This window comes from Enhydra lutris, unplaced genomic scaffold (assembly GCF_002288905.1).
Source record: "Enhydra lutris kenyoni isolate GAN:26980312 unplaced genomic scaffold, ASM228890v2 scaffoldscaffold3, whole genome shotgun sequence".
Lineage (NCBI taxonomy): Eukaryota > Metazoa > Chordata > Mammalia > Carnivora > Mustelidae > Enhydra > Enhydra lutris.
Genome location: NW_019154087.1, coordinates 21,199,423 through 21,224,264, shown reverse-complemented (window position 1 = coordinate 21,224,264; position 24,842 = coordinate 21,199,423). Strand labels below are relative to the sequence as shown.

Genomic DNA, 24,842 nt, shown 5'->3' with positions numbered 1-24,842 from the left:
ACTCTGCCTGTCTAAGATCCAGCAGGCTGGTATATATCGAAGCTGAGATTCGCACTTGCTCTGCTTGCAAAGCCTGTGTTCTCTCCACTATGACCATTGTGATCTCCCGGGAAGACTTAAAGAGGAAATGGCTTTTGAGCTGGACCTTGAGGGAATGACAGGATTTGTAGATAAAGAAGGGGCTTTCATGAGTTATCATCAATCAAAATGGTTCTGTGCAGAAATTTAGTGTAGTGCCCTGAGGGTCACCGAGGGTCTTTTAGAGCCCAGCTGCTCCGAGCATGAGCCTCACACCTGTAACTTCCGGTATAACCCTGGGGCTTACTGAAAATGCAAATTCTCCCACCTGACCTCAGACTTACTAGATCTAAAATCTCAGGGTGGAGTCCAGGAATCTGTTTTTAGCAAGCCCAGTCTACTTCACAGTAGATGATACTGTGCTCTTCAGGTGATTCTTAGAGGGCGGGCAAATGCTTGAGAAACCTCTGAGAGTTTTCTCTGGCTGCCGTACCTTTCAGAATTTCCTTGTTGTCAAGTGGTTGCCTCTAAAATGATCTCCTCAGTAGTAGACCAGAAACTTCCATCAGCACATTAAATGATAAATACTTCCTGATCGGGAATTAACATTGGCATCTAAAACCTAACTCATAAGCTGTCTAGCTATAGATAGACTCTAGGATAAAATTTAGCTAGTATGTAAAGTGGTAACAGAGAGGGAAAAATCCTGGAAGGATACTTACGAAACTACTGTTAAAAAAATGGTTCATGGGCTGGGGTGCCTGGGTGGCTCAGTGGGTTAAGCCTCTGCCTTCGGCTCAGGTCATGGTCTCAGGGTCCTGGGATTGAGCCCCACGTCGGGCTCTCTGCTCAGCAGGGAGCCTGCTTCCCCCCCACCCCTGCCTGCCTCTCTGCCTACTTGTGATCTCTGTCTGTCAAATAAATAAAATCTTAAAAAAAAAAAAAAAAAAAAGGTTCATGGGGGTGCCTGGGTGGCTCAGTCATTAAGCGTCTGCTTCGGCTCAGGTCATGATCCCAGTGTCCTGGGATTGCGCCCCACAACAGGCTCCCTGTTCAGCAGCAAGCCTGCTTCTCCCTCTTCCACTCCCCCTGCTTGTGTTCCCTCTCTCGTGTGTCTCTCTCTGTCAAATAAATAAATAAAAATCTTAAAAGAAAAAAAGTTTCATGGCCCTGTTGTAAGGTTGAGTTTATTCAAGGGGACTGTAACTAGAGGGTTTTGCGGTGGGGAGAGAGATTGGGCTCGACTCCAAATACAGCAAGGCAAAACGGGGATTTATATGGAAGGGCAGGATTGATGGAAAATAACTCGAGAGGGCAGGGTAATTCTTAGCTGAACTGACTACTAGGATTCTTGCTGAAGGCAGATGAGAATGATCAGGTAATATGTATACATGGGGGGACTGTGGAGAATGAGGAATTTGGTTGGATATGGAGGGTGGAGGATTCTGGCCATACTGACAGGATTCTTGCTAAAAGGGGTTCTTAGAGGACACGCGCCAGGATGGGGCTTAGTCAGGCCTAGAGGATCCAGACTGAACTTTAGACGAGGAGAGAGTCTTCGTCACCTCTAACAGTGGTGGAGGGAGGTTTTGGTGCAGAAGGAAAGGGCAAGACTTTCACTTTTACACTCTGCGGTTTTATATTTGCCTTTTATATATATGGAGAATTGTTTATATCATTAAATATTTTTAAAGAAGTATTTTGGTAGAGAATTCTGATGTGTTTTCAAGTGGATACTTGGTTTCTTGTAGTTTAAAAGTGGTAGGAAAAAAACAACAGTATTGTACTATCCAATATCCAAACTTGGAAAACTTCTTCGTATCTTTATTCTTTGAGAGCTGCATCTATCTTAAGACATAGTCAGGGTTTTCTTCCTTTTCATCTTAGTAGTGAGTTATATTTAGAAATAAAATTCAAATGAACGGCCTTAAATTAACGTGACAGATGATATTTTGTTGTAAGTAATAGCCTATGTTGTGTTTAATCCTAGAAATGTGTAGCTGAATGTTTTAACTTATTAACACCATTGTTTTGATTTTGAGCGTAACGGAACATCATTTGAGTCATTGTCATTGTTGATTTTTCAGAGCAGTGAGCACATTTTTAACTATTTGATTTATTGCATAAATGAAAACTTGACAAATAGAATTTTGGAAAGCGTTTTGGGGGCACCTGGGAAGTTCAGTTCACTTTGTGGAGTGTGCAACTCTTGATTCTCGAGGTTGTGAGTTCGAGCCCCACGTTGGGTGCGGAGATTACTTAAAACTCTTTTAAAAAGTCAGAAAAAGAATTCTTCATTGGATAATTCCTGACACACTTATTGTTAAGGAACGCTTTGCAAGGTGATACATTAAAAAACACTGGATGTTGGGGCACCTGGGAGGTTCAGTTGACCAAGCGTCCCACCTCTTTCAGGTCCTGATCTCAGGGTCATGACTTCAAGCCCCATGTTTGGCTGCATGCTGGATGTGGAGCCTGCTTAAGAGGAAAAGAAGAAAAAACCCTGGTTGCTGTGATACTGATTCCTCTGGTGTAGGTTCTTTGAAGTGCCAAAAGCCTATTTCTCAGTGCCCTTTCTTTCAGTGACCACAGCGTCTCTGTGCCCTGCTGTGCGGTGATGTCATCTGGCCTTCCTTAAGCCCCAGTCCAAATGTCAACCAAACATCAACACAAACTCAAACGTGTCCCACAGTCAAGGAGCCATTTTAGATGTTCTAGGCCCAGCAGTGCTTTCTGATAGAACTTTCTGTGATGATGGAAATGTTCTGTTTCTGTGCAAACACCGTAGCCCCCCGGCCACACAGAGCTGTCGAGCACTTGAAAGGTGGTAAAGGTGACTGAGAAACTGAATTATTAGTGTTCCTTTTAACTTTAATGGTCACGTGTGTCTAGTGCCTACCACATGGGCCAACAAAGCCATCTGAAAGGTTTGGCGAGCTTCTCTAAGGGCTTATCTGGGTCTGTGTGGGAAGCTGAAGTGTTTATCATGCTTGTCCTATAAAGTTAGGAAAATCTTCTGGTAAAGACACTTATTTCAGCTTTCCCACTTTTTCTAAAAGAAGAAATAATCTTTCTTACAGGTTTTGTGTGTGCAGCTGTGTGGAAATCTTAAATACTATCAGTCACATCTTTATAGTACAGTGGTGCCCCCTGATGGTAAGCTTTCTTATCACTTTTTAGATTCCTATGCTAGTATATTTACATTCTTCCAAATAAAAGGAGAATTAGGGGTTTTGAGCAAAACGGACTCTTCTTGTCCCCCTCCTTTCTCTTCCCCCACCCCGTCCCTAGTTCACTTCCTCCCTTTTCTGCTGCCATACTATGTCTTTTGGCAAACTCCCACCCCAGCAACAGATGAGGTATAGATGAATTTGAGGCAGTTTCTGTCCTCAAAAACCCAACTCTTCACCTGGGAAGACAATAAGCAGATAATTATAATAAAGTGTGACACATGCTTAACGAAATGTTATAGAATGGTAGAATATAGGTAAATTGTAGTATAATGAAGGCACTATTGTAGGAATTCAGAGGATTATGAATTCCATATTTAAGCATTCTTCATAGAACCTTGTAATTTAAAGTTGCTTTTTAAAAAACTAAATTTTACCTATTTCTATATTCCTACTTTTTTTTTCATCGACAGAAGTAACAGTTAATTATAGACACGGCCTTCCCTTGATAACACTTACTTTGCCATCCAGAAAAGAGCGCTGTCAATTTGTGGTCAAACCAATGTCTTCAACAGTTGGTTCATTCCTTCAGGACCTACAAAATGAAGATAAAGGTGTCAAAACGGCAGCCATCTTCACAGGAGGTATATATATATTCTTTTCTACTTGTCTTTTTTTTCTTTTTCTGAACCTTTATTTTATTCTTATTCTAGACTGTTGATTCTTTAATTCATTGCGTAATAAATGGTTGGCCTTTACTGTGTCCTTCATTTTTGTATATCAGTAATAATAAGAAAATTAACTCCAGTAAGGGGTGCCTGGGTGGCTCAGTGGGTTAAAGCCTCTGCCTTCAGCTCAGGTCATGATCCCAGGGTTCTGGGATCGAGCCCCGTGTAGGGCTCTCTGCTCCACAGGGAGCCTGCTTCCTCCTCTCTCTCTTCTTGCCTCTCTGCCTACTTGTGATCTCTGTCTGCCAAATAAATAAAATCTTAAAAAAAAAAAATTAACTCCAGTGAATAAAGAATGAATGGAGTAAGTTTGATGTAAATTTCAGTTACTTATTTCAATATCTTAGCCCTAAAATTTTTCTTGAGAAAATTTTAATGACAGTGATTAATGTGTAATTTTCAGCACAATTTGGATAATTAGAAAACAAAATGCAGCTCTAATGATTAAAGTAGCTAGTGAATAATTATACAAATACTTCATTAATCTTTATTATAAAGCATCATGATCTCATATTTTCTGATGGCTCACTTTCAGGAAGAACATACATATTTTTTAATACCAGTAAGGTGTTTAATCACTAGACATTTCAAGTTTTAGGATCTAGCTTTTATGTCTTCATGGTCTGAAGTGGTCTTGGACCTGTTGCCCCTAAAATAGAATAAAGAATCCTTTACCCCAGCCCATCATAGAGGCTACAAATAGAGATAAATGACCAAATTTGCATTTTTATTTTATTGTAGTATTACATGCTTAGAATAAACTTATTGAAGCATTAATGATTACTGTTACAGTTTTTTTTTTTTTAAAGATTTTATTTATCTATTTGACAGAGAGAGATCACAAGTAGACAGAGAGAGAGAGAGAGAGAGAGAGGGAAGCAGGCTCCCTGCTGAGTAGAGAGCCCGATGCGGGACTCGATCCCAGGACCCTGAGATCATGACCTGAGCCGAAGGCAGCGGCTTAACCCACTGAGCCACCCAGGCGCCCTACTGTTACAGTTTTGAAAAGAAAATAAACATTCTTCTTCCCTGTCCAAGTCCAGAACCAAATAAGGGGTAGATACAGAAGTTGGAAAAATTGAGATTAAGAATTTATTTTCTAGAGGGTCTCATGCTGAGCGAAATGTTAGAGAAAGATAGTTATCATATGACCTCACTCATATGTGGAATTTAAGAAACAAAACAGAGGATCAAAAGGGAAGGGAGGGAAAAATAAGACGGAATCACAAAGGGAGACAAACTGTAAGAAACTCTTAAGTCTGGGAAACAAACAGGGTTGCTGGAGGGGAGGAGGGTGGGGGGATGGGGTAACTGGGTGATGGGCATTAAAGAGGACACTTGATGTGATGAGTGCTGGCTGTTGTATAAGACTGATGAAACGCTGACCTCTGTCTCTGAAACTAATAATAACTATATATTAATTAATTGAATTAAATTTTAAAAATTACTCAACAAATTGAGCATCTAACATATTCCAGGCATGGGTCTAGGTGCCAGAGGCAGAGCAGAGGACAACAGAGGTAAAACAGTCCTCCTCTTTTTGAGGTTATGTTTTAAGAAGAGAAAGAAAAGGGTGAAGGAAATATGTAGTGTGTTAGGTAATGAATATTACAGAGACAAGGCAGAGTGGGGGGCTGTGGTGGTGGGGAAGTGCCTGTGGAGCAAGCGGTGTTTATGTGGTGTCCAGGGAGATGCTCTGGAGTTGGGGGTTGTTATGGGGGAGGTGCTCACAGAATGGGGAGAGTGCTGTAGGGGGGGCATGGTGTAGGGGGAGATGCTTACAGGGTGGGGGGGTGTGCTGTCGGAGGAGATGCTCTCGGAATTGGTGGGGGGCAGTGTGGGAGGAGATGCTCTCAGGGACCTGGGTGGGGATGGGGGAATGCTCGCTAAGGTCAGGTTCTGGGAAGACCTGGAAGAGGAGAGGGAGCTGCGTAGATGGGTGAGCTCTTCTGGCAGAGGCCCAGGGGTGGGAGCTGAGCCACTGTGGCTACAGAGGAGGCAGCTGGGTAAAGTAGGAGCGGAGGGACAGATTAGGGCAAGCTTTATTGTAGGCTGCAGTAAGGGCTTTGGATTTAACTGGAAGGGGAACTTTCTTCCTGATAAAAACAGGATCAGAGAAGGTTTTAGTCCTGTGGCCACAGTGGCTTAGCTCTTCGTCTCTGAACTAGACTGAATGGTCCCAGGAGCATGGCATACTCTCAGGCCTTCTGCACTGGGCCAGCCCCTGCCTTCCTGAGCTTCTAAGAGCCGGCAGCTAACTGCCAGCCCATGTGCCTGGAGGGGCACCGAGCACAGCCCTTGCCTGGTTGTGTGGACTCAGTAAGTGTCCCTTAAGTGAGGGAAATAAGCAAGGTTAAAGCGGCAATTGACATGGACCCTGCTTGTTTCTAAAAACGTGAGTAGCTTTGAAACATAAAGCACAATGGAAAAGACAGGAAGTCTTAGAGAAAAAGGGCTCTTTAGACTGGGCGAAAACACTTTATTGGGGTTTAAATCAGTACACCCAGGACTCGGTGAAGAATTCGAGACTCTATCATTAGCTCCTCAAGAGTGTTTCGCGTCAATTTGCCACCGTTCCTGTATTAGTATAAAGGATAATGTAGTACTTGGGCTGAGAAATCATACCCAGGTGATTGCTTTTTATAGCCCTATTTGAAGGAGTAGGTTTGAAGTCATTTAAATGTAAATTTTTAAATGACACTTTCAAAGTCATATAAAGTGATTGGTGTCTTGTACTTCTTTAAAAAGAGAGGTTCTGTGGGTGGAATTTGCCTGCCTTTAATTTGGGCTTGAAAAGAGTGTTCTCTGCTTGTCACAGTTTTGCCCATAGTGTGGGTTGAATTATTTGGCAATTCCTGGGAAAATGATGTCACCCCAACTGATGAACAGGAACCCAAACAGCCAAATTCGAGGAACAGACCCAGGTGCAGACTTGACTCGCTGCCTTCTGGAACAAAAGAGCTGCAGAGAGCCAGACGGGAGGCAGACAACCAGGTTTTTCCTGATTTTACTAGCAGCATTACTGCGGTCATGCATATTAATGTAGTTGGAGTAGCTCTGGTAGGATGTAGCCAGGCAAATGCCCGGCGCGGCAAAAATTACCCATCCTGGACTGTTCTGAAAGGGACAATGATAGAGAAACTCCCACCCACTGACAGTGTTTTGCTTACTGTTCAATGAGTTTGCTTTCTCAACACCTGGGTTCCATTGAAGTTTAGTTCCAAAATAAAAAAACCTAGCTATCTAAGAGACTGAGCGAAAGCACGCTGAGGTTGAAAATTTCAAGGAGGTTTTTGTTTTTCATTTTTTTTGGTTTTGTTTTGTTGTTTTTCTTCCTGAATTGTTCCTAGGATATTTGAAATTACTATTAGAATCTCTCCTACCATTTTCTTCTTCTTCTTTTTTTAATGTTCTAAAGTCTTTGCATTTTCTTTTTTCTTTTTTTTTTAAAGACTTTATTTATTTATTTATTTGACAGAGATCACAAGCAGAGAGAGAGGAGGAAGCAGGCTCCCCGCTGAGCAGAGAGCCCGATGTGGGGCTTGATCCCAAGACCCCGAGATCATGACCTGAGCCGGAGGCAGAGGCTTTAACCCACTGAGCCACTCAGGCGCCCCTCTCCTACCATTTTTTACCTCCGTAAAAACCACACACATGCTGACTGACTCCTTAGGTTTAATTACGTTTATTACTATCCCTGCCATCACCCACCCCGCCCAGCCCCTGGAAGATTTGCCTCACACTGCCCCCCCACCCCAACCCAGCTAGAACATCAGGGAGCCCTGTGTGGTAGTGGTTGGTGGTGCTGTTTGGCTATCAAGTTTGAACCAGTCAGTCTCCTCTAATAATTAACAGGTTTTAAATGTGATTACTTGTGTGCCTTGCACATGCCAGTCAGGGGCTTAGCTACCAGCAGCAGATAAGGACTCTGGCTGAGCAGCGGAGCCGGTCAGTAGGCTCTGGAGATTGGAATAGACAGAAAGTCAGGCTCAGAAGAAGGCAGGAACTAAGGGAGGACAGACCAAAGACCAGGTTAGCCTAGGATCCACCCGATGGGCTCTGCTGCTGACACCTGCACCCTCACCGCCCCCTCAAAGTGTCACCTCCCCTGCTCTGGCTTTGCTATGAAGAGTCTGTCCCTGCCCCCAAGTTTAGCCTGACCTTCTGCAGATACAGTCTCCGCAGGAACATCTGCCTAGACCGCAGGCCCACTAACAGCGTGGGAGAGGGAGCCCCTGCCTGCTCTCTTTGGTGCAGTGTAATGGGAGATAGAGCAGGAAGGGAGAATTCCTCCACGTGGGAACAGTATTGGGGATTGGAGAGCCCTGCCCCATGAAAATGTCCACTCCTGTATTATAAAAACCTGAGTTAGTAAATATTTCTCTGTATGTTGGGAAATGGTTCTTACTGTCTAAAACAAGGACTTATTTTGTACATGATTTTTTTCTTTCAGATGGCAGTGAAATTCCAGCTTCGACCTTGATGGATATTTTGCTAATGAATGATTTTAAGCTTGTCATTAACAAAATAACATATGATGTACAGTGCCCCAAGAAAGGTAAGAGACACAGCTAGACAACTATCTTTTTTTTTTCCTAAGATTTTTAAAATTTATTTGACAAGAGCACAAGTAAGCGGCAGGCAGAGGGAGAGAGAGAAGCAGGCTCTCTGCTGAGCAGGGAGCCTGATACGGGGCTCGATCCCAGGACCTTGGAGTCATGACCTGAGCTGAAGGCAGCTGCTTAACCAATGAGCCACCCAGGTGCCCGCTAGGCAATTATCTTAACATTTCCCTTTAGTTGTGGGGCTTTTACAGGGAGCAAGCATAAGAACCTTCTTAATTGACCAAATCACCAAGGATGCTTTGGAGAACTGATGTTTATGCTTTTCTCTGTTGCCCAACAAGGCCTTTTAGTGTCGTATCTTTTTTTACACTTACAAGACTTCACATTAGGATCTTGAATGCTTAAGCTGACATTATTGGATTAAGAAGAAGTGGGCCTGAAAATCATGAATCCATGTGTGTATCATATAGCGCTTAACTCTTTTTTCAAAAACAGGCCTGGGGCACCTGGGTGGCTCAGTGGGTTAAGCCTCTGCCTTCGGCTCAGGTTATGAACTCAGGGTTCTGGGATCAAACCCCGCATTGGGCTCTCTACTCGGTGGGGAGCCTGCTTCCTCCTCTCTCTCTGCCTGCCTCTCTGCCTACTTGATATCTCTGTCAAATAAATAAATAAAATATTAAAAAAAAAACAGGCTTGATTTTTTCAGAGTAGTTTTAGTAGGTTCACAGGAAGATTGAACAGATAGGATACAGTTTCCATATACTCTGTCCCCTCCCTGTAGCCTCCCTCACTGTCAGGCACTACATTTGTTACAATCCATGAGCCTGCGCTGGCCCCTCATTATTACTCAAAGTTCGTAGTTGACATTAGGGTTCTGATAAATGTCTACTGACATATATCCACCATTGTAGTATCACACAGAGTAATTCCCCTACCCAAAAGTCCTCTGTGATCTGCCTGATCCCTCCCAACCACCACCCCGCAACCATCGGCAACCACTAAAGTGTTTACTGTCTCCATAGTTTTGCCTTTTTCTGAATGTCAGATAGTTGGTATCATACAGTATGTAGTATTTGTAGGTTTTTGTGTGGACATCAGTTTTGGATGCATTTGGGTAAATACCAAGAAGCGTGAGTGCTGGATTTTATGTTGAGAGTATGTTTAGTTTTGTAAGAAACTGGCAAACTTTCTTCCAAAGTGGTTGTACCATTTTGCATGCCCATCAGCAGTGAGTGAGAGTTCCTGCTGCTCCACATCCTTGACAGCTTTTAGTGTCGTCGGTGTTTGGGATTTTGGCCATTCTAATAGGTGTGTAATAGCTTGTTTTTTTTAACTTGTACTTGCTTAATGGCATACGACTTCAGATGCTTACTGTATTCTTTGGTGAGGTGTCTCTTCAAGTCTTTGGGTCATTTTTTAAAGCAGGTTGTCCAATTTTTAAATTGTTTTAAGATGGTTTTGCATATTTTATTTTTTTACATTTATTATTTTTTTAAGGTTATTTATTTATTTATTTGACAGAGAGAGAGAGAGTGATCACAAGTAGGCAGAGAGGCAGGCAGAGAGAGAGGGGGAAGCAGGCTCCCCGCTTAGCAGAGATCCCGATGCAGGGCTCGATCCCAGGACCCTGAGATCATGACCTGAGCTGAAGGCAGAGGCTTAACCCACTGAGCCACCCAGGTGCCCCTTTACATTTATTTTTAAAGATTTTATTTATTTATTTGACAGAGGTCACAAGTAGGAAGAGAGGCAGGCAGAGAGAAAGGGGGAAGCAGGCTCCCTGCTGAACAGAGAGCCCAATGTGGGGCTCGATCCCAGGACCCTAAGATCATGACCTGAGCTGAAGTCAAAGGCTTAACCCACTGAGCCACCCAGGTGCCCAGGTTTTGCACATTTTAGATAACAGTTCATTATCAGATCTCTCCTTTGCAAATATTTTTTCTCCAATCTGTAGCTTGTCTTCTCATTCTGTTGGCATTGTCTTTTGTGGAGCCGACATTTTAGTTTTAATGAAGCCCAGTATATCATTTATTCCTTTCATGGACTATACCTTTGGTGTATATATCAGGTGATCCTCATAGCCAGAATCATCTAGGTTTTCTCCTATATTCTAGGAGTTGTATAGTTTCACATTTTACATTTAAGTCTATGATCCATTTTGAGTAAATTTTTTTGGAGGGTATAAGGTTTGAATTTAGATTCTTTCTTTCTGTTTGTTTTTGCATGAGAATGTCTAATTCTCGCAGCACCTTTGTTGAAAAGACTGTCTTCGCTCTACTGTATTGCCTTTGCTCCTTTGTCGAAGATCAGTTGACTCTATGTGGGTCTGTTTCTGGGCTCTCTGTTCGATTTCATTGATCTGCTGGTGTATTCTTTTACCATACCAGGCTCTCTTGACCACTGTAGCTTTATAGTAAGTCTTGCAATTGAGTGGAGTCAGTTCTCTGACTTCATTCTTCTTCCATACCAAGTTGGCTAGTCTAGGTCTTTTGACTTCCAATGTAAACTTTAGAATCCGTTTGTTGATATCAACAAAGTATCTTCCTGGGATCTTGATTGGGACTGTGTTGAATGTATAGATAAATTTGGGAAGAACTGATAATCTTGTCAGTGTTGAGTCTTGCTTCCCATGAACATAGAGTATCTCTCCATTTACTTAGTTCTTCTTTGATGTCTTTCACCAGAATTTTATAGTTTTCCTTATAAGGATCTTGATCGTAGCTTGTTACATTTATACCTATTTCAGTTTTTTAGGTGCTGATATAAATGGTAACATGTTTTAATTTCCAAATTCCACTTGTTGATATACGAAACATGTACATATAAGCATTGGATACATTTTTGCTGGTATTACTTTGAACAGACTGTTGTTAGATCAGTTAATAAGCGAAAGGAAATAGAAGTTTTAATTTTGTCTTCCCTTACTCCCTCTTTAACATAGTTCCTTTATTTACATAGATCTGGGTTTCTGACCTTGCATCATTGTCCTCCCTTCACTTTTAACAGCTTTCACTAGGCGGGGCTACTGGCCCCATTTTTTGTTCTCAACTTTTGTTTGAGAAAGTCTTCATTTCTCCACTTTGGCAGAATAATTGGGTGGGCTACAGAATTCTAGGTTTGTGTTTTTTTCCCCTCACATTGACATAAAATGAACACACCTTTTAGAATTTCTAGAAGGAGGAGGATTGTATTGGAGTCCAGGTTAAGACAGCTGCCCAGGATATGCAGTCTTCACAAAGCAGATGGTGCTGTGTCAAAGGACATTTGCTGCAGGTTATTTACTTTTTTTTGCATAAAAAGTTACAGGTCATTAGACCAAGGACATTTCAGAAAGTTGCTGACATTAAGTTTCTAGTATATTCAGAGCTGTTGGACTTTAATCCTATGTGAGCCAGGGAAGTTTCTTCCTTTTTCTTTTGAGTTCAAAATGCTCTTTTGGGGTTGTCTTCTTTTTTTTTTTTTTTTTTTTTTTTTATGATTTCATCTGTCTATTTGACAGAGACCACAAGTAGGCAGAGAGGGAGGGGGAAGAGGGAAGGGGGAAGCAGGCTCACCGCAGAGCAGAGAGCCTTATGTGGGGCTCAGTCTCATGACCCTGGGATTATGACCTGAGCTAAAGGCAACCATTTAACTGACTGAGCCACCCAGGTGCCCCTGGGTTGTTTTCTTTAACAAAGCAGATGTACAGCATGTGCTGAGGGCAGAAGCAGACCCTGCTTTGAGGTTTTGCCAAGTCGTTCTGACCTTGGTAAATGGTAAAGTGTAGGTCCTAAGACACGAAGTTGAAATTTTCTTTTATCACTCTCAATGGTAAAGTGTAGGTCCTAAGACACGAAGTTGAAATTTTCTTTTATCACTCTCAATGGTGAGTTTCCCTCTGTCTCCTCCTTGCTGGTGTCGTCTCCAGGAGTCAGGTGTAATTTTTATTTGTGTTCTTTGGTAGGTAAGGCATTCTTTCCTCTGGTTCCTTTTAACGTTTTTTTTCTTTACCTTTGATTTTCTGCAGTTTGAATATGTTACGCCTTCTTGCTTTTTTTTTTTCTCTTGTCATATACTTATTTGTTGAAAGTTGGGCATGATGTGTTGGGTAGTAGATGCTGAAGCAAGTAGGTGTTCGATGTGAGGTATATTATGTGTGTGTCTGGCGAAGAGACTGCTTGCTGTTTGCAGTAGTGGTAGGTATCAGAGACTTGAGTTTCTTCTAGTGCCCTTGTTTTTCTCTTCCCTGTTGTCTTTGGATTTCCCTGGAAATTCTTTTTTGGAGTCTGCGTCTTGCACAAAACAGCAGGCCTGGTGATGTAGTTGTAAGGTCTTGGGGGTAAGGGGAGAAGTATCCTATAAACCTATGTTGAATTGCGGGTGTTGTATTAGCCAGAATTCCTGGGCTGCAACTTTGAGAAGAGTTTCTTAGCCTTTTTATTTTTCCCTCCCCTATGTGAGACGGGAAGGCTAGAGGGGGGCCGCAGTCGGCTGGCTGACCTTCTCCCAAGCCAGATAAGGATCTGGTGAAGCTGTTTCCTTGCTGTGGAGAAAGTTATGCTGGGGGCTGATTCAGAATGGTTACTTTTCCCCTCTCCCTGCTCCAAGCACCAAGTTATGTGCGATCTCTGACCTTCACTGTGAGAACCTGGTAGGGCTCCTGGAAGTAAAACTCACGAATGTGTTTTTGTTCTCAAACTGGTCCACGCCGAGCCTCAGGCAAATCACCATTTATGTTTAAGTGTTCCTGCCACCATTGGCTTGGGAGGCTTCTGTTCCCAGTAAGCTGTGAACATAGACTGCAGCAGGAGGGAATTAGTTAAGTCTGTGCCTTAATAAATAGATGGCAAAATAAATAGATCAATAAATAAGGGAAGGCTCTTGTTCATAGTTAGGATGCTCAGTGTTAACTGGTAAATGTTGGGGAGGGCTGTGGGAATCCAAAAGTCCTCTTGCAGCCAGATTCTCCCAATTCTGCCTCAGCCAAGAATTCTCAGTAGGTGCCGATGAGAAGGGGATAGGGTAGGGGAGGGGATTTAGATTAAAAAGGAATAAATGCTAACAATGAAGAAATGGGAGTAAGTCCCAAGGAACTTAAGGGGGCTCCCACTAGTGGTTAACTGGTACAGTTGAACACCAGGGTTCCCATATCTTGTGACTTGCCTCCATTTTTATTTCAAGCTTTTTCTGATTTTCTGGTGTAAGGTGGTCCAGGCTGATCTTGTACCCCAGAGTTGGTGTCGGCCACTTCTCTGAAGATCCCTTGAAAAGAAAAATATATTTTTAAATTTTGTGTGTTTGAAAATTTTACAGAATTTTCTAACACAAACAAGAATAGAGAAATTAAAATGAATCCGTCCTTTCAACAGCTGTGAACTTTCTTCTACTGTTAATTCTTCTTAAAAATCAGGGCAGTATTTAACCTCAAAGGGAGAAGGATGGTGGAAGTTGAGAAATACAGAAAGGGAAATCCCTGTGAAGGTAGAACGTTCATGTTCAGTGAGTCCCCAGTACTCTGGAAGGCCTTCTGCTTCCTTTCTCTGGGTTGAGTATTTGAGGAAACAAGTGGAAATAAATGTTTTTTTTTTTTTTCAAGGGCATCTCTTTGTTCTCCTTGACTTTCCTCTCCTGCAAGCCCCAACTTGTCACAAGCCTTAGGTCCCTGGGGACTAAACTGAGGCCTCCCTCCTGCCTGCTCATTGGGAGGAGAGCCTTCTCCCTGCCCGGGAGGGGCGGTTTGCTGAGATTGCGCTCCGGGTGCGTCCCACGCCTCCCTGGCCTCCGTTTTACCAGGTTCCTCTCTGAACACGGAGTTGGACTGACTCAGTCTCACAGAGGGAATTCAGCTAATGGGCACAGGAGATACAGTCGGAAGAAAGATGACAGAGGAATTATACTGGACTGATAGAAAATTCAGTTTGTAATATTATAAATTTGGAGTTAAAAAATGTATTTAAACTCTGTCTTTTCTAAAAGTATTGGCCAAGTTAGATTTGAAAATTTAGGATATGAAAATAAAATCCTCATTGAAGACACTTCTAAAAGGAATAAACAGCTTCTGGTTTTTTGTTAGGTGATAACACAGACAAATGTTTATTTATTTAGAGAAATGTTTGCATTGGTAATACAACATACAAATTTTGCTGTACCATTTTTTCTGAAAGATGATAGCTTGTCACTGAACTCAGATAAACATTTCGTGTCACATAGCAAAGATCCTCTCTTTGACCATACTTGAGCCAGGCACCTCTGAGCCCTCTTCTTGACTAGACCTCAGCCTTGACCTAGAAAAAAGATTTCAGATTCTCCACACAAATGATTTTGTTCACCCACTGCCCCTAAGAGACTTGAACAGACACCTGCGTGGTTTCTGCAGCTCAAGGGCGTATCCCTAGGATTAGACTACAGCCCTCCTAAAATTCTTGTCTGGGAAAGTGCAACACTGTCGGCAGAACTTCCTGTTTGTTCAGGGAAAACCTGGTGATCGGCAGACAGGTCCCTGAACCCCCTCTTACAGCAGTTACTTGGGAAAGCTTGCAATTATAAATCCATTCTCAGTGGCTTTGAAGTGTACAGCTTCTACCGTCCGGAACTGCCGTCTCAAGGACCTGAGAAACTCCTCTTTGAAACGCTGACCTCCAGGGAGGGAACTCTTGCTCTCCCTGCCAGCTGGGTAGCTGCCTTGCTCGGACTTGCATGGGGCCCTCTGTTGGTTTCTCTTCCGCCTATGTGCGCATCAACAACACAAACATTAGTCACATTAACCAACAACCTTCACGCCCGATTTTTGTAGATTTCCCCTTCCCTGACTCTGCTTAAGCCCCTGACAACCCCCCCTTCCCCTGTCCCTGAAAACAGCAGCCACCTCTGCACAAACAGAAATCTGAGCTCAGTTCACCCTTTAGCCTCTCCCTCATCGCAGTGGTTACTGATTAAAATCTGTCTTGATCCCTTTAGCGTCTGGCTTTGTCTGTCCTGGATATGCTCCACAGCTAGGGACAGAATTGCGTCCCATCTGTACCTTTCTTCTATATGTAGACCTTTCTTTCTTTCTTTCTTTCTTTCTTTCTTTCTTTCTTTCTTTCTTTATTTTAGATTTTTTAAATAGCATTACATTTCCCATCAAAACAAAAGGGCTCTGACTGTTCTACAAATCTCAGAAGCCTAGAAGGAAGGGAACTTCGACTTCTCACTTCTTCGTGGCAGCTGTAGCCTGGAATGTAGAAGGGATTAAAGACCACGATAATGTCTTGGAGGCTGTGTGGAGATAAAAGGGAAAAGACTGGAGCCCTGCTGGCGCTGGAGGCTCACTGGAGGCTCACAGAGCTAGTCCTTAACCTGGGGTCCTAAGCCTCCCCAGGCAGCAGGTGTGCATGACTGGCCGGCAGATCTGTCCCGCCTTGCACCCCGCCCCCGGCCCCAGTTCTCCTGTAGTGCTGGGCAACAGTTGTGTCCTCAGGAAAGGAGCACTGCAACCCAGTTTGTGGAAGTTTGTGGGAGTTTATTGATCCAAAGAGGCAGGAGGATTAAGAAATCCATAGGCAAAAGAACTTTGTTAATAATTTAGGAACTGACTTCCTTTCTTCTCAGTGTGAACCTCCTTTCAGACCTACATTTTGCTGAAAAGAACTTACACTTTAATTGCTTTTCAAAATGTATATTATACGTATTATACTATCATTTACATGTTTTTATACCAGCTTCCCTCCCCGTGCATCCTAAAGTAATTTTTGGTTAGATGGCTGGGGTCTAAGTGGGGAGGGATCTTAGGTGGAAGTCAGGTGTAAAAATAACCATAAGGAGAGCACTTGTGATGAGCACTGGGGGTTGTACATAAGTGACGAATCACTAAATTCTACTCCTGTAACCAATATTACACTAGATGTTAAGTAACTAGAATTTAAATAAAAACTTGAAACAATGACAAAATGAACACATAAACTGTAAAGTGTTACAAACAAGGTGAGGCATGCACCTGGATTCTGATAGATGGCTACCTTTTCCTATATGAAGATTTTTAATGAAACAGTAAAGTCATATTACAAAAGAAAAAAAAGAAAAAAACATAATGAAGTTTAAGCCTACTGTCTAATAATTTGTCATTCCTGGCTTTGTTTCTGTGGGAGGGACAAATCACCTGAGACAAGAAGAAAGGCCAATCCCAGATGCCTCCCTAGGGCTTGGAGTGCCCAGGCCGCCAGCCACGGGCACACAGGTTGGGTTCCCTGGACTCGGAGAGCCTGGAGGAAGAAGTGTGGTAACTGCCTTACGTATCCTTTGTGTCTTCTCTCAGAGAAACTGAGTATGGAGCATGCTACAGAGATGGACAATGTGAAATCCTTGGTTCACAGACTGTTCACGGCTTTGCACTTAGAAGAGTTTCAGGAAAAGAGAGAGCACCACTTACTGGAGAGAATTGACCACCTGAAGGGACAGCTGCAGCCTCTTGAACAGGTTAGGAAGCATCACCGTTGAGGCTCTTTGAAAATAATACTGTTGATTGAGCGCTTGCTAAGTGAACGTTTTGGGGAACGCCCTACATAGGCTCGCTTTCTCCTTCAGTCCTCACAGTGAGCCTGTGTGTACTGTTGCCTCGCAGGCGCAGAGACAGCGAAGGTGCAGAGCTAGTGCATGGCGGCCCCGCTGGAGCCTCCATCTTGAACAGTGTGCGCGCTGCCTTCCGCCACTGGCCACACTGTCTCTGTGAATGAGGATCAGATGGGCCTGGATGTACCAGCTGCAGCATTCCTGGTTTCTTTTTGGGAGAACAGGCCCATGGCCCCAGCTCTGCTTACCATACAGACAGCTGGAAAGTTAGCAATGGCTTCCTAACATCCGAAGTTAATCACTGATGGAGGGGAAAAAATAATAACTTTTTGGGGGAGACAGGGTTGGAGTCTGTTTTAAGGGAAAAAACAGCGTCTCCTAAACCTCCGATCCCCTCTTTTAAAACCGGATGGGTGTCTTCTGTGTATCCTCGTATCTGAATAGGAAATTTCTGGAAATAAACTTTTTTAATAGTATCGTCTAAGGATACCTAGGAGATGGCAGGGTGATGGACTTTGAAATTTTATTTGTTGGATTGTGTGTACCCACATTTTTATTTTTCACTTTTTAAAAAGTTGGTGATATATTTACTCGTATTAAGATTTTAAAATCAGGAAAGGTGCCAGTGGAAAGTTTTCCTCCTACTGCCATATCCCCACGCCCGTGGATCATTTTAGATTTTCTTCATCTGTGTATACACAAGTCAAATACATTATTTTGTTCCCTTTTTCAGAAAAGGGCATACACTGTTATCTACTGTTCTCCCTCCCCTTTTTTCACCAACAGTGTATGCTGGAAGCATTTCTGCATAGGTACATAGTTTCCTCGATACTGCTGCATAATAGCTTGGTAGATGTAGGCACAAGTGTTAGTCTTTTACTCTTGAGCACCTGAAATGGACCGTGTGTGAGCAAGGCTACCTACAGGACGCATTGCTAGAAGCGCAGTTGCTGGGTCAGAGAGAATAGGCCTATCATTTCAGGCTTCAGAGGACAGCGTCTTGAGTTTTCCATTGTATACCCTTCTATACTACTTAATTTTTTCTCCCCACAAGCAGATATTACATTTATATTAAAAAAATGGCTCATTTAATGAACTGAATTGGAAATAAGTGATCACTCATGAATGTGTCTGTTTCATAACTTGTCCCTAAATCAGACCTCATTAATATAATCAGATAGGTGTTACTTTACTTTTGTTCCTTTTTTTCTTTCCCCGTGACTGGGTACCCTGTAAGCTGAACCAGGCTGATTTTGCCCCTTAGATAAAAGCTGGCATCGAAGCTCGCTCAGAAGCCAAAACCAGTGGACTTTTGTGGACCGGGTTAGCCTTGCTGTCCATTCAGGGCGGGGCGTTGGCCTGGCTCACTTGGTGGGTGTACTCCTGGGATATCATGGAACCGGTGACATACTTCATCACATTTGCAAATTCCATGGTCTTTTTTGCATACTTTATCGTCACTCGCCAGGTGAGTAGTTTGTTAGGAAAATGGTAAGTTAGAACATGTTTTGCAAGTAATTCCATATCCAACTGAAGTAATGAGCAATAAAACTTTTTTTATTTACTGAATTGCTCTCTGGGTCTGTATAAGCTGATAAATTCTGTTGTTGTTTTTCACAAGGATAGCGCATATACAGCACAGAAAACCGATAACCTCTGTAGAGAAATAAATAGTACAACTCACAAATTTCTCCATGGAGATAAACACATCAAATTGTGTTCTGTGTCTTTAGAAATAAAATTGAATACGTATTGCAAAAACACTCAGTAACTTTAGCTTTCATTGCATGATTATTTTGCCAAAACAGTTTCTTTTTTCTCCTTTCTATCCCAATATGTGTGATTCCTCTTCCCAGCTTGCTTGCTTTTGAGAACAGCCGCTGATCTCAAGCAAGATGAAATGTTTTCCTTGTGTTGCCTTATGCTTCCTCTGTTGGCCACTGCAAATATTTTACTCATCTGCCTTCTTTTGCTTTAGTGTTGCTAAGGCAAGTTTCTTTCTTTCAGAGACATTATGTTCATTTAAAACATGTTCTTTTTTTCTCCCTCCTTTTTTCCTTTTAGGATTATACTTACTCAGCTGTTAAAAGGAGGCAGTTTCTGCACTTCTTCCATAAGAAATCAAAGAAAGAACATTTTGATGTGGTGCAGTACAACAAGTTAAAAGAAGATCTTGCTAAGGTACCCTGTCGGAAATACGACCTCTTGTGACTGGTCCTATTTGGGCTCTTTGGGAGCTAGAACATAGTATCGGGGAAATCCCCAAGTTCAAGCTTGGTCCTCAATAGACTTCTGTGTACTCTGCTTTACTCAGTGAAACAGTTGATGTTTCAGTTGATGCTCAGTGAAACAGTGTGTGATGCTAATTTCACATCCTACAGTTTTGGTTTTGACTCCCATATTCTGCATGGGGAAGTCTTTTAATGTGTGGGGGGAAATGTCCTAAATGACTTTGAGATAGTAAAATAATAGTTTCCAGTAGCAGTTCTTATTTTTTATTTCTATTTCTGATTTCTATTCACATTCTGAGTATGTGTTTTTATTATTTATTTTTATTTTTTATTTTATTTTATTTTGTTTTAAGATTTTGTTTATTTATTTGACAGAGAGAGAGATCACAAGTAGGCAGAGAGAGCGGAGGAAGCAGGCTCCCTGCTGAGCAGAGAGCCCGATGCGGGGCTCGATCCCAGGACCCTGAGATCATGACCTGAGTTGAAGGCAGAGGCTCAACCCACTGAGCCACCCAGGAGTCCCTGAGTATGTGTTTTTAAAGAAAACTGTCCAATATCCAGCTCAACTTTTTTCCTCTTCCCTTTTTTTTTTTTTTTTAATTTTATTTTGGAGCAGAGGCACAGGGAGAGGGAGAGAATCTTAAGCAGGCTCCATGCCCAGCACAGAGCCTGATGCGGGGCTGGATCTCACAACCCTGAGATCATGACCTGAGCCGAAATCAGAGTTGGAAGCTCAACCAACTGAGCCAGGCAGGCACTCCTCAAGTCCAACTTTTAAGAACATAAAAGAAAGTAGACTTTTAGGAAGATGAACACCAGTAAAACATGTTAAGCTTTTTAAAGGTATTTATAACTTCTCCTCCTTAAAAATAAGAGAGTCAACATGGATTCCTCATTTCATCTTTTCCATCTTTCTGGTGAGAAAATAGAGGTGCTTAGTTACTTGCCCAGGTATTATACTGTTAGAAAGTGGGGAGACAAGGCTGTGAACCCACCAGCCTGACTCTGGAGCCTGTGCTCTCATGGTCTTCCACATAATCTGTATCTCAGGCAGCTTTTACTCTGGCCTCTCAGTGGACTCATTAGCTTGATTCAGATGCTACACGCTTCTTAACACATTAACTAGATTTTTATTTTTTCTTAGTAATTTTACAAGAAAAAAGTTTCAGTAAAAATCTCTTCCACTAATGAATGCTCCTTTAATAGCCAATATTCATAATGTCTCTTGTTACCTGTAACATTCTTAACTACCCATCTCTCAAATTAAAAAAACAAGTTCTAGAATTCAACTTGTAATCCAAGAGTTAGGGATGATAAAACCTTTAACAATTTTTAAAATTTTCAAAAATCACTACTTAAGAAAAATATAATATTATTTTTAATTGGCGGGTACTCTTACATTTGAATGATATAATCCAAGGAGGCTAATGGATGGATGTTCTTCCCACTGGTTGATAGTCCTGGGCGTTTAAGATTTCAAGTAGCACCTATGGGGGAGCCTGGGTGGCTCAGTGGGTTAAGCATCTGCCTTCGGCTCAGGTCATGATCTCAGGGTCCTGGGATCGAGCCCCGCATCAGGCTCCCTGCTCACTGGGGAGCGTGCAACCTTCTCCCTCCGCCTGCTGCTCCCCCTGCTTGTCCTCTCTCTCTCTGTCTCTCAAATAAATAAATAACATCTTTTAAAAAAAATAGCACCTATGAAGTATTCTTTTAAGGCAGTAATGTTGAGGAAGAAGGGAGAATGATTGGTCCCAGTGTTTTTCTTTTCAAATAAGATCTGGAAAAACCATTATAAAAGGAACAGCAACTAGCAAGAACTTGAAGGATATATTAGAAGCCTTAAACTCTTTTCAGAAAGGATCCCTGTTCATCAAAATACTGTAGATACTTGCCATTAGTAGTTTCAATAGATTTATTAACCTAAGGATGCATTAAATTTATAGAATTCCTCTTCTGCAGTAATGCTGTTTCTCGTTCTCTTTGATCACATACTTTTTTCTTTTTCCCATTGACAGGCTACAGAATCCCTGAAACAGGTGCGCCACTCCCTCTGTTTGCGAATGCAAGGAGAGGAAATCAGTGAAAAGAATTAATCTTAGATTTTTAAATGTCATTGAATTTTTCCAGTGTGTGTTGATTCTGCAACTTAGAAACTGGAACTTTTTGAGTCCCATAGTTCCTTTGAATTTGATTGCTTCATTGTCTTTTGTCAATTAAAAAAAAATGCTTACAAAAACACAGGTATTCTTTGAAGTTCTCACTTGAGATTTTTGGTTTGTGGATTCACATGACTTTTCGGGGATTAATGCCAGAAGGAGCTTGGCCGAGTCAGTCCAAGTTAGAGTGGCTGTGGCTGGGGCTGGGGCTTGGAACTTGAGCTAAGCGTCCTCGACCTCAGACATTGTGTTCATTCTCCCTGCGAGGGGGAATGGTCAGGGTGCGTGGAATTCACTCTCATTCTTCGGCTTCCTTTAGAATTGTCTTGTCATTAATTTATTTTTAAATACATGATTGTTCCAAGACCTTGATCATTAAACATAGCTAAAATTATCATAAAATGTCATTTGAAACATTTCAAGTAATATCTACTGAGATAGATAGCGTTTATATGCTGTCAAATACTGATGCAAGCTTTTACGTATACGTTATTTGTAATCCTATAATCCTATGAGAGTAGCTGTTTTTAATCCCAGTTTCGTAATAAGGAAATGGAGGTACGGAGAGGCTAGTTAGTCCAAGTGCACAGAGCCAGATTTCAGCACGTACTCAGAGAAGATGATAAATCTTCATGCATTTACAACTAATGGTATTTGGTCCATTGTCCAGGATTTCAGGGCCTATGGGCCAGAAAGGGTGATGGTGATAATCTGATATTAGAGATTTGCTATTTTAAAAAAAACACCCCAAAGCTCCCAGTGTTTTCAGAGTTTGTCTTTCAATCAAATCAGATTCAAACTTCCTGTATGCAAACTGGAACAGTGCACAGTGACCACTTGCTGTGTTGTCAGTGTCTTGAAACATGGAGATTTTGAATCACTACTATATTGGTGTCTTAGAACTAAACTAAGAGGATGCACTAGTATGTTTTTATAATGAGTATCACGAGGTTAAGCATTATGACGAGTCCTTAGAACATGTTCTACCTTTGAACTCTATTCCTAGGGAGACAAGACCATCAGTACGATTAGATCAGAGTTCAGAGAAACCACTTGGGAAAGGTGGGCTTTGCCTTTCGGGTGGAATTTGGAACCAAGGGGAAGCATTTCTGGTGGAGATACAACATGGGAGGAGCAAGGGAATCCTGAACTTGGTCTTGGCTCTGTATTGGTCATCCATATGGATGGGAATCAATTTCTCCCAAACTCCTATTTATGTTAATATTTTGACTTCTTCCCATGAGTCACACGTGTTCTTACTGGCATCTAGAATGGTGAATCCTTTCCAGAGGATTTTCATTGACTTTGCCCAGATCCATCAGAGGAATCACTGTCTATGGCAGCTACAGCCTTACAAAATGTACTTCTTAAATATTAAGACTTGGAAGTTGAAATGACTCCTTGATCCATGGGTTGCAGAATGAATGTTGTGTTAGCCGAATTGAAAACCTTAATCTCACTGTGCATCTCCATAAGAGCTTTGGGTGACCAGGTCCATTGTCAGTGAGCAGTAATATTTTGAAAAGAATCTTCTAATTTTTTTTTTTTTTAGCAGTCGGTCTCAAAAGTGATCTTAAATATTCAGTAAACCATTTTGTAGATAGCTGTGCTATCACTCAGGCTTTGTTTTTCCATTTACAGAGCTCAGGAAGAGTAGATTTAGCATAATTCTGAAAGGCCCTAGCTGGGATTTTCCGAATGGTAACCAGCTTCATCAGCCCCTCACAAGAGAGGCAGCCTGTCCTTTGAAGCTTTGAAGTCAGGCGCACTGACTTCTGTCTAGCTATGGAAGCCCGAGATGGCATCTTCTTGCAAGAGGGCTGTTTCATCTACACTGAAAATCTGTTGTGTGGTCACCTTCATGAATCATCTGAGCTAGATCTTCTGGAAAACTGTCAGCTTCTCCATCAACACCTGCTGCTTCATCTTGCACTTTTATGTAATGGAGATGGCTTCTTTCCTTAAACCTCAGAACCAGCCAACCTCTGCTAGCTTTTGCCTTCTCTTTGGCAGGTTTCTCACTTCTCTCAGTCTTCACAGAAGTGAAGAGAGTTACAGTCTTGCCCTGGATTCAGCTTATACTGGCTTAAGGGAATGCTGTGGTGGGTTTGATCTTCTGTCCAAATCACTCAAACTTTCTATCAGCAGTAAGGCCGTTCCACTTTCTTATAGCTCCTGTATTTACTGTCATTTCCTTCGAGAACTTTGTCCTTGCATTCACAACTTGGCTGTGTGGCCCAAGAGGCCTTGTTTTTGGCCCATCTTGGCTTTTAACATGCCTTCCTGACCAAGCTTCATTATTTCTACCCTTTGAGTTAAAGTGAGAAACCTAGACCCTTCCCTTCACCTGAACACTTAGGCCTATTAATAATCCTACAGTGGCCTCTACTTTCACATTTGTTGTGGGTCAGGAAGTAGGGAAGCCCGAGGAGGGGAGAGAGTGGCTAGTCAGTGGAGCAATGAGAAGACACACATTTAATAAGTTGCTGTCATAGGTAGGTGTTATTCATGGCACCCCAAAACCATTATAACAGTAAGCTCAGAGATCACAGTTCACCAAAACAAATACAGTAACTACAAAGTCTGACCTATGAGAATTACCAAAATCATGAGACACACAAGATGAGCGAATACTTTTGGGAAAATGGTGCCAATAGACTTGCTTAATGCAGAGCTGCCACAGACCTTTGGTTGGTTAAAAACAAACCTGCAAAGCATGAAAAGATGAGATATGCCTGTACACATCTTCTTTATCCATTCATCTCTTGAGGGACACTTAGGTTGCTTCTATAGCTTAGCAAATTATAAATAATGCTGCAGTGATTAGAGAGATACATATATTGTTTTGAATTAGTGGTTTTGTGTTCTTTGGTAATTCTAGTAGGAGAATTACTGGATCATATGGTATTAATATTTTTCACTTTTTGAGCGGACCCCATGCTGTTTTTCATAGTGGCTGCACCAATTTACATTCCCACCAGCAGTGCACAAGGGTTGCCTTTCCTCTACATCCTGACCGGCGCTTATTGTTTTTTTGATGATAGGCGTGCTGACTGTTGGGAGGTGATAGCTTATTGTGGCTGATTTGCATTTCCCTGATGAGTGATGTTGAGCATCTTTTCATGTGTCTGTTGGCCATTTGTATGTCTCCTTTATTAGACTGTCTATTCAGGTCCTCTAACCATTTTTAATTCGGATTGGTTTTTGTTTCCTTGGTCGAGGTGAAGTGAATGAGTTCTTTATATAATGTCAATATTAACCCTTTATCAGGTATGTAACTTGTAAATATCTTCTCCCATTCAGTAGTTTGCCTTTTTGTTTCATTGGCTTCCTTTGTTGTGTAAAATCTGCTTAGTCTGATATAGTTCTATTTGCTTTTGCTTTTGTTGCCCTTGCCTGGGAGCAGAAACTCAGACCAAATGTGCAAGAGCTTTCTGCCTATATTTTC

At 42.0% G+C, this 24,842-nt stretch overlaps 1 protein-coding gene across 1 annotated transcript in view; it reads left to right on the top strand.

The window, feature by feature from the left end:
* The window catches only part of LOC111157247 (mitochondrial calcium uniporter dominant negative beta subunit), a 98,269-nt gene extending 76,780 nt beyond the window's left edge, over positions 1–21,489 (top strand). Inside the window, exons 2-8 of the mRNA XM_022518523.1 lie at positions 3,099–3,174; positions 3,662–3,832; positions 8,370–8,474; positions 16,754–16,914; positions 18,272–18,475; positions 19,072–19,188; positions 21,254–21,489. Coding sequence (XP_022374231.1) covers positions 3,099–3,174; positions 3,662–3,832; positions 8,370–8,474; positions 16,754–16,914; positions 18,272–18,475; positions 19,072–19,188; positions 21,254–21,331 — 912 coding nt within the window. The 3' untranslated portion in view covers positions 21,332–21,489. The remainder of the gene's footprint in view (positions 1–3,098; positions 3,175–3,661; positions 3,833–8,369; positions 8,475–16,753; positions 16,915–18,271; positions 18,476–19,071; positions 19,189–21,253) is intronic.
* Positions 21,490–24,842: the final 3,353 nt, after the last annotated feature.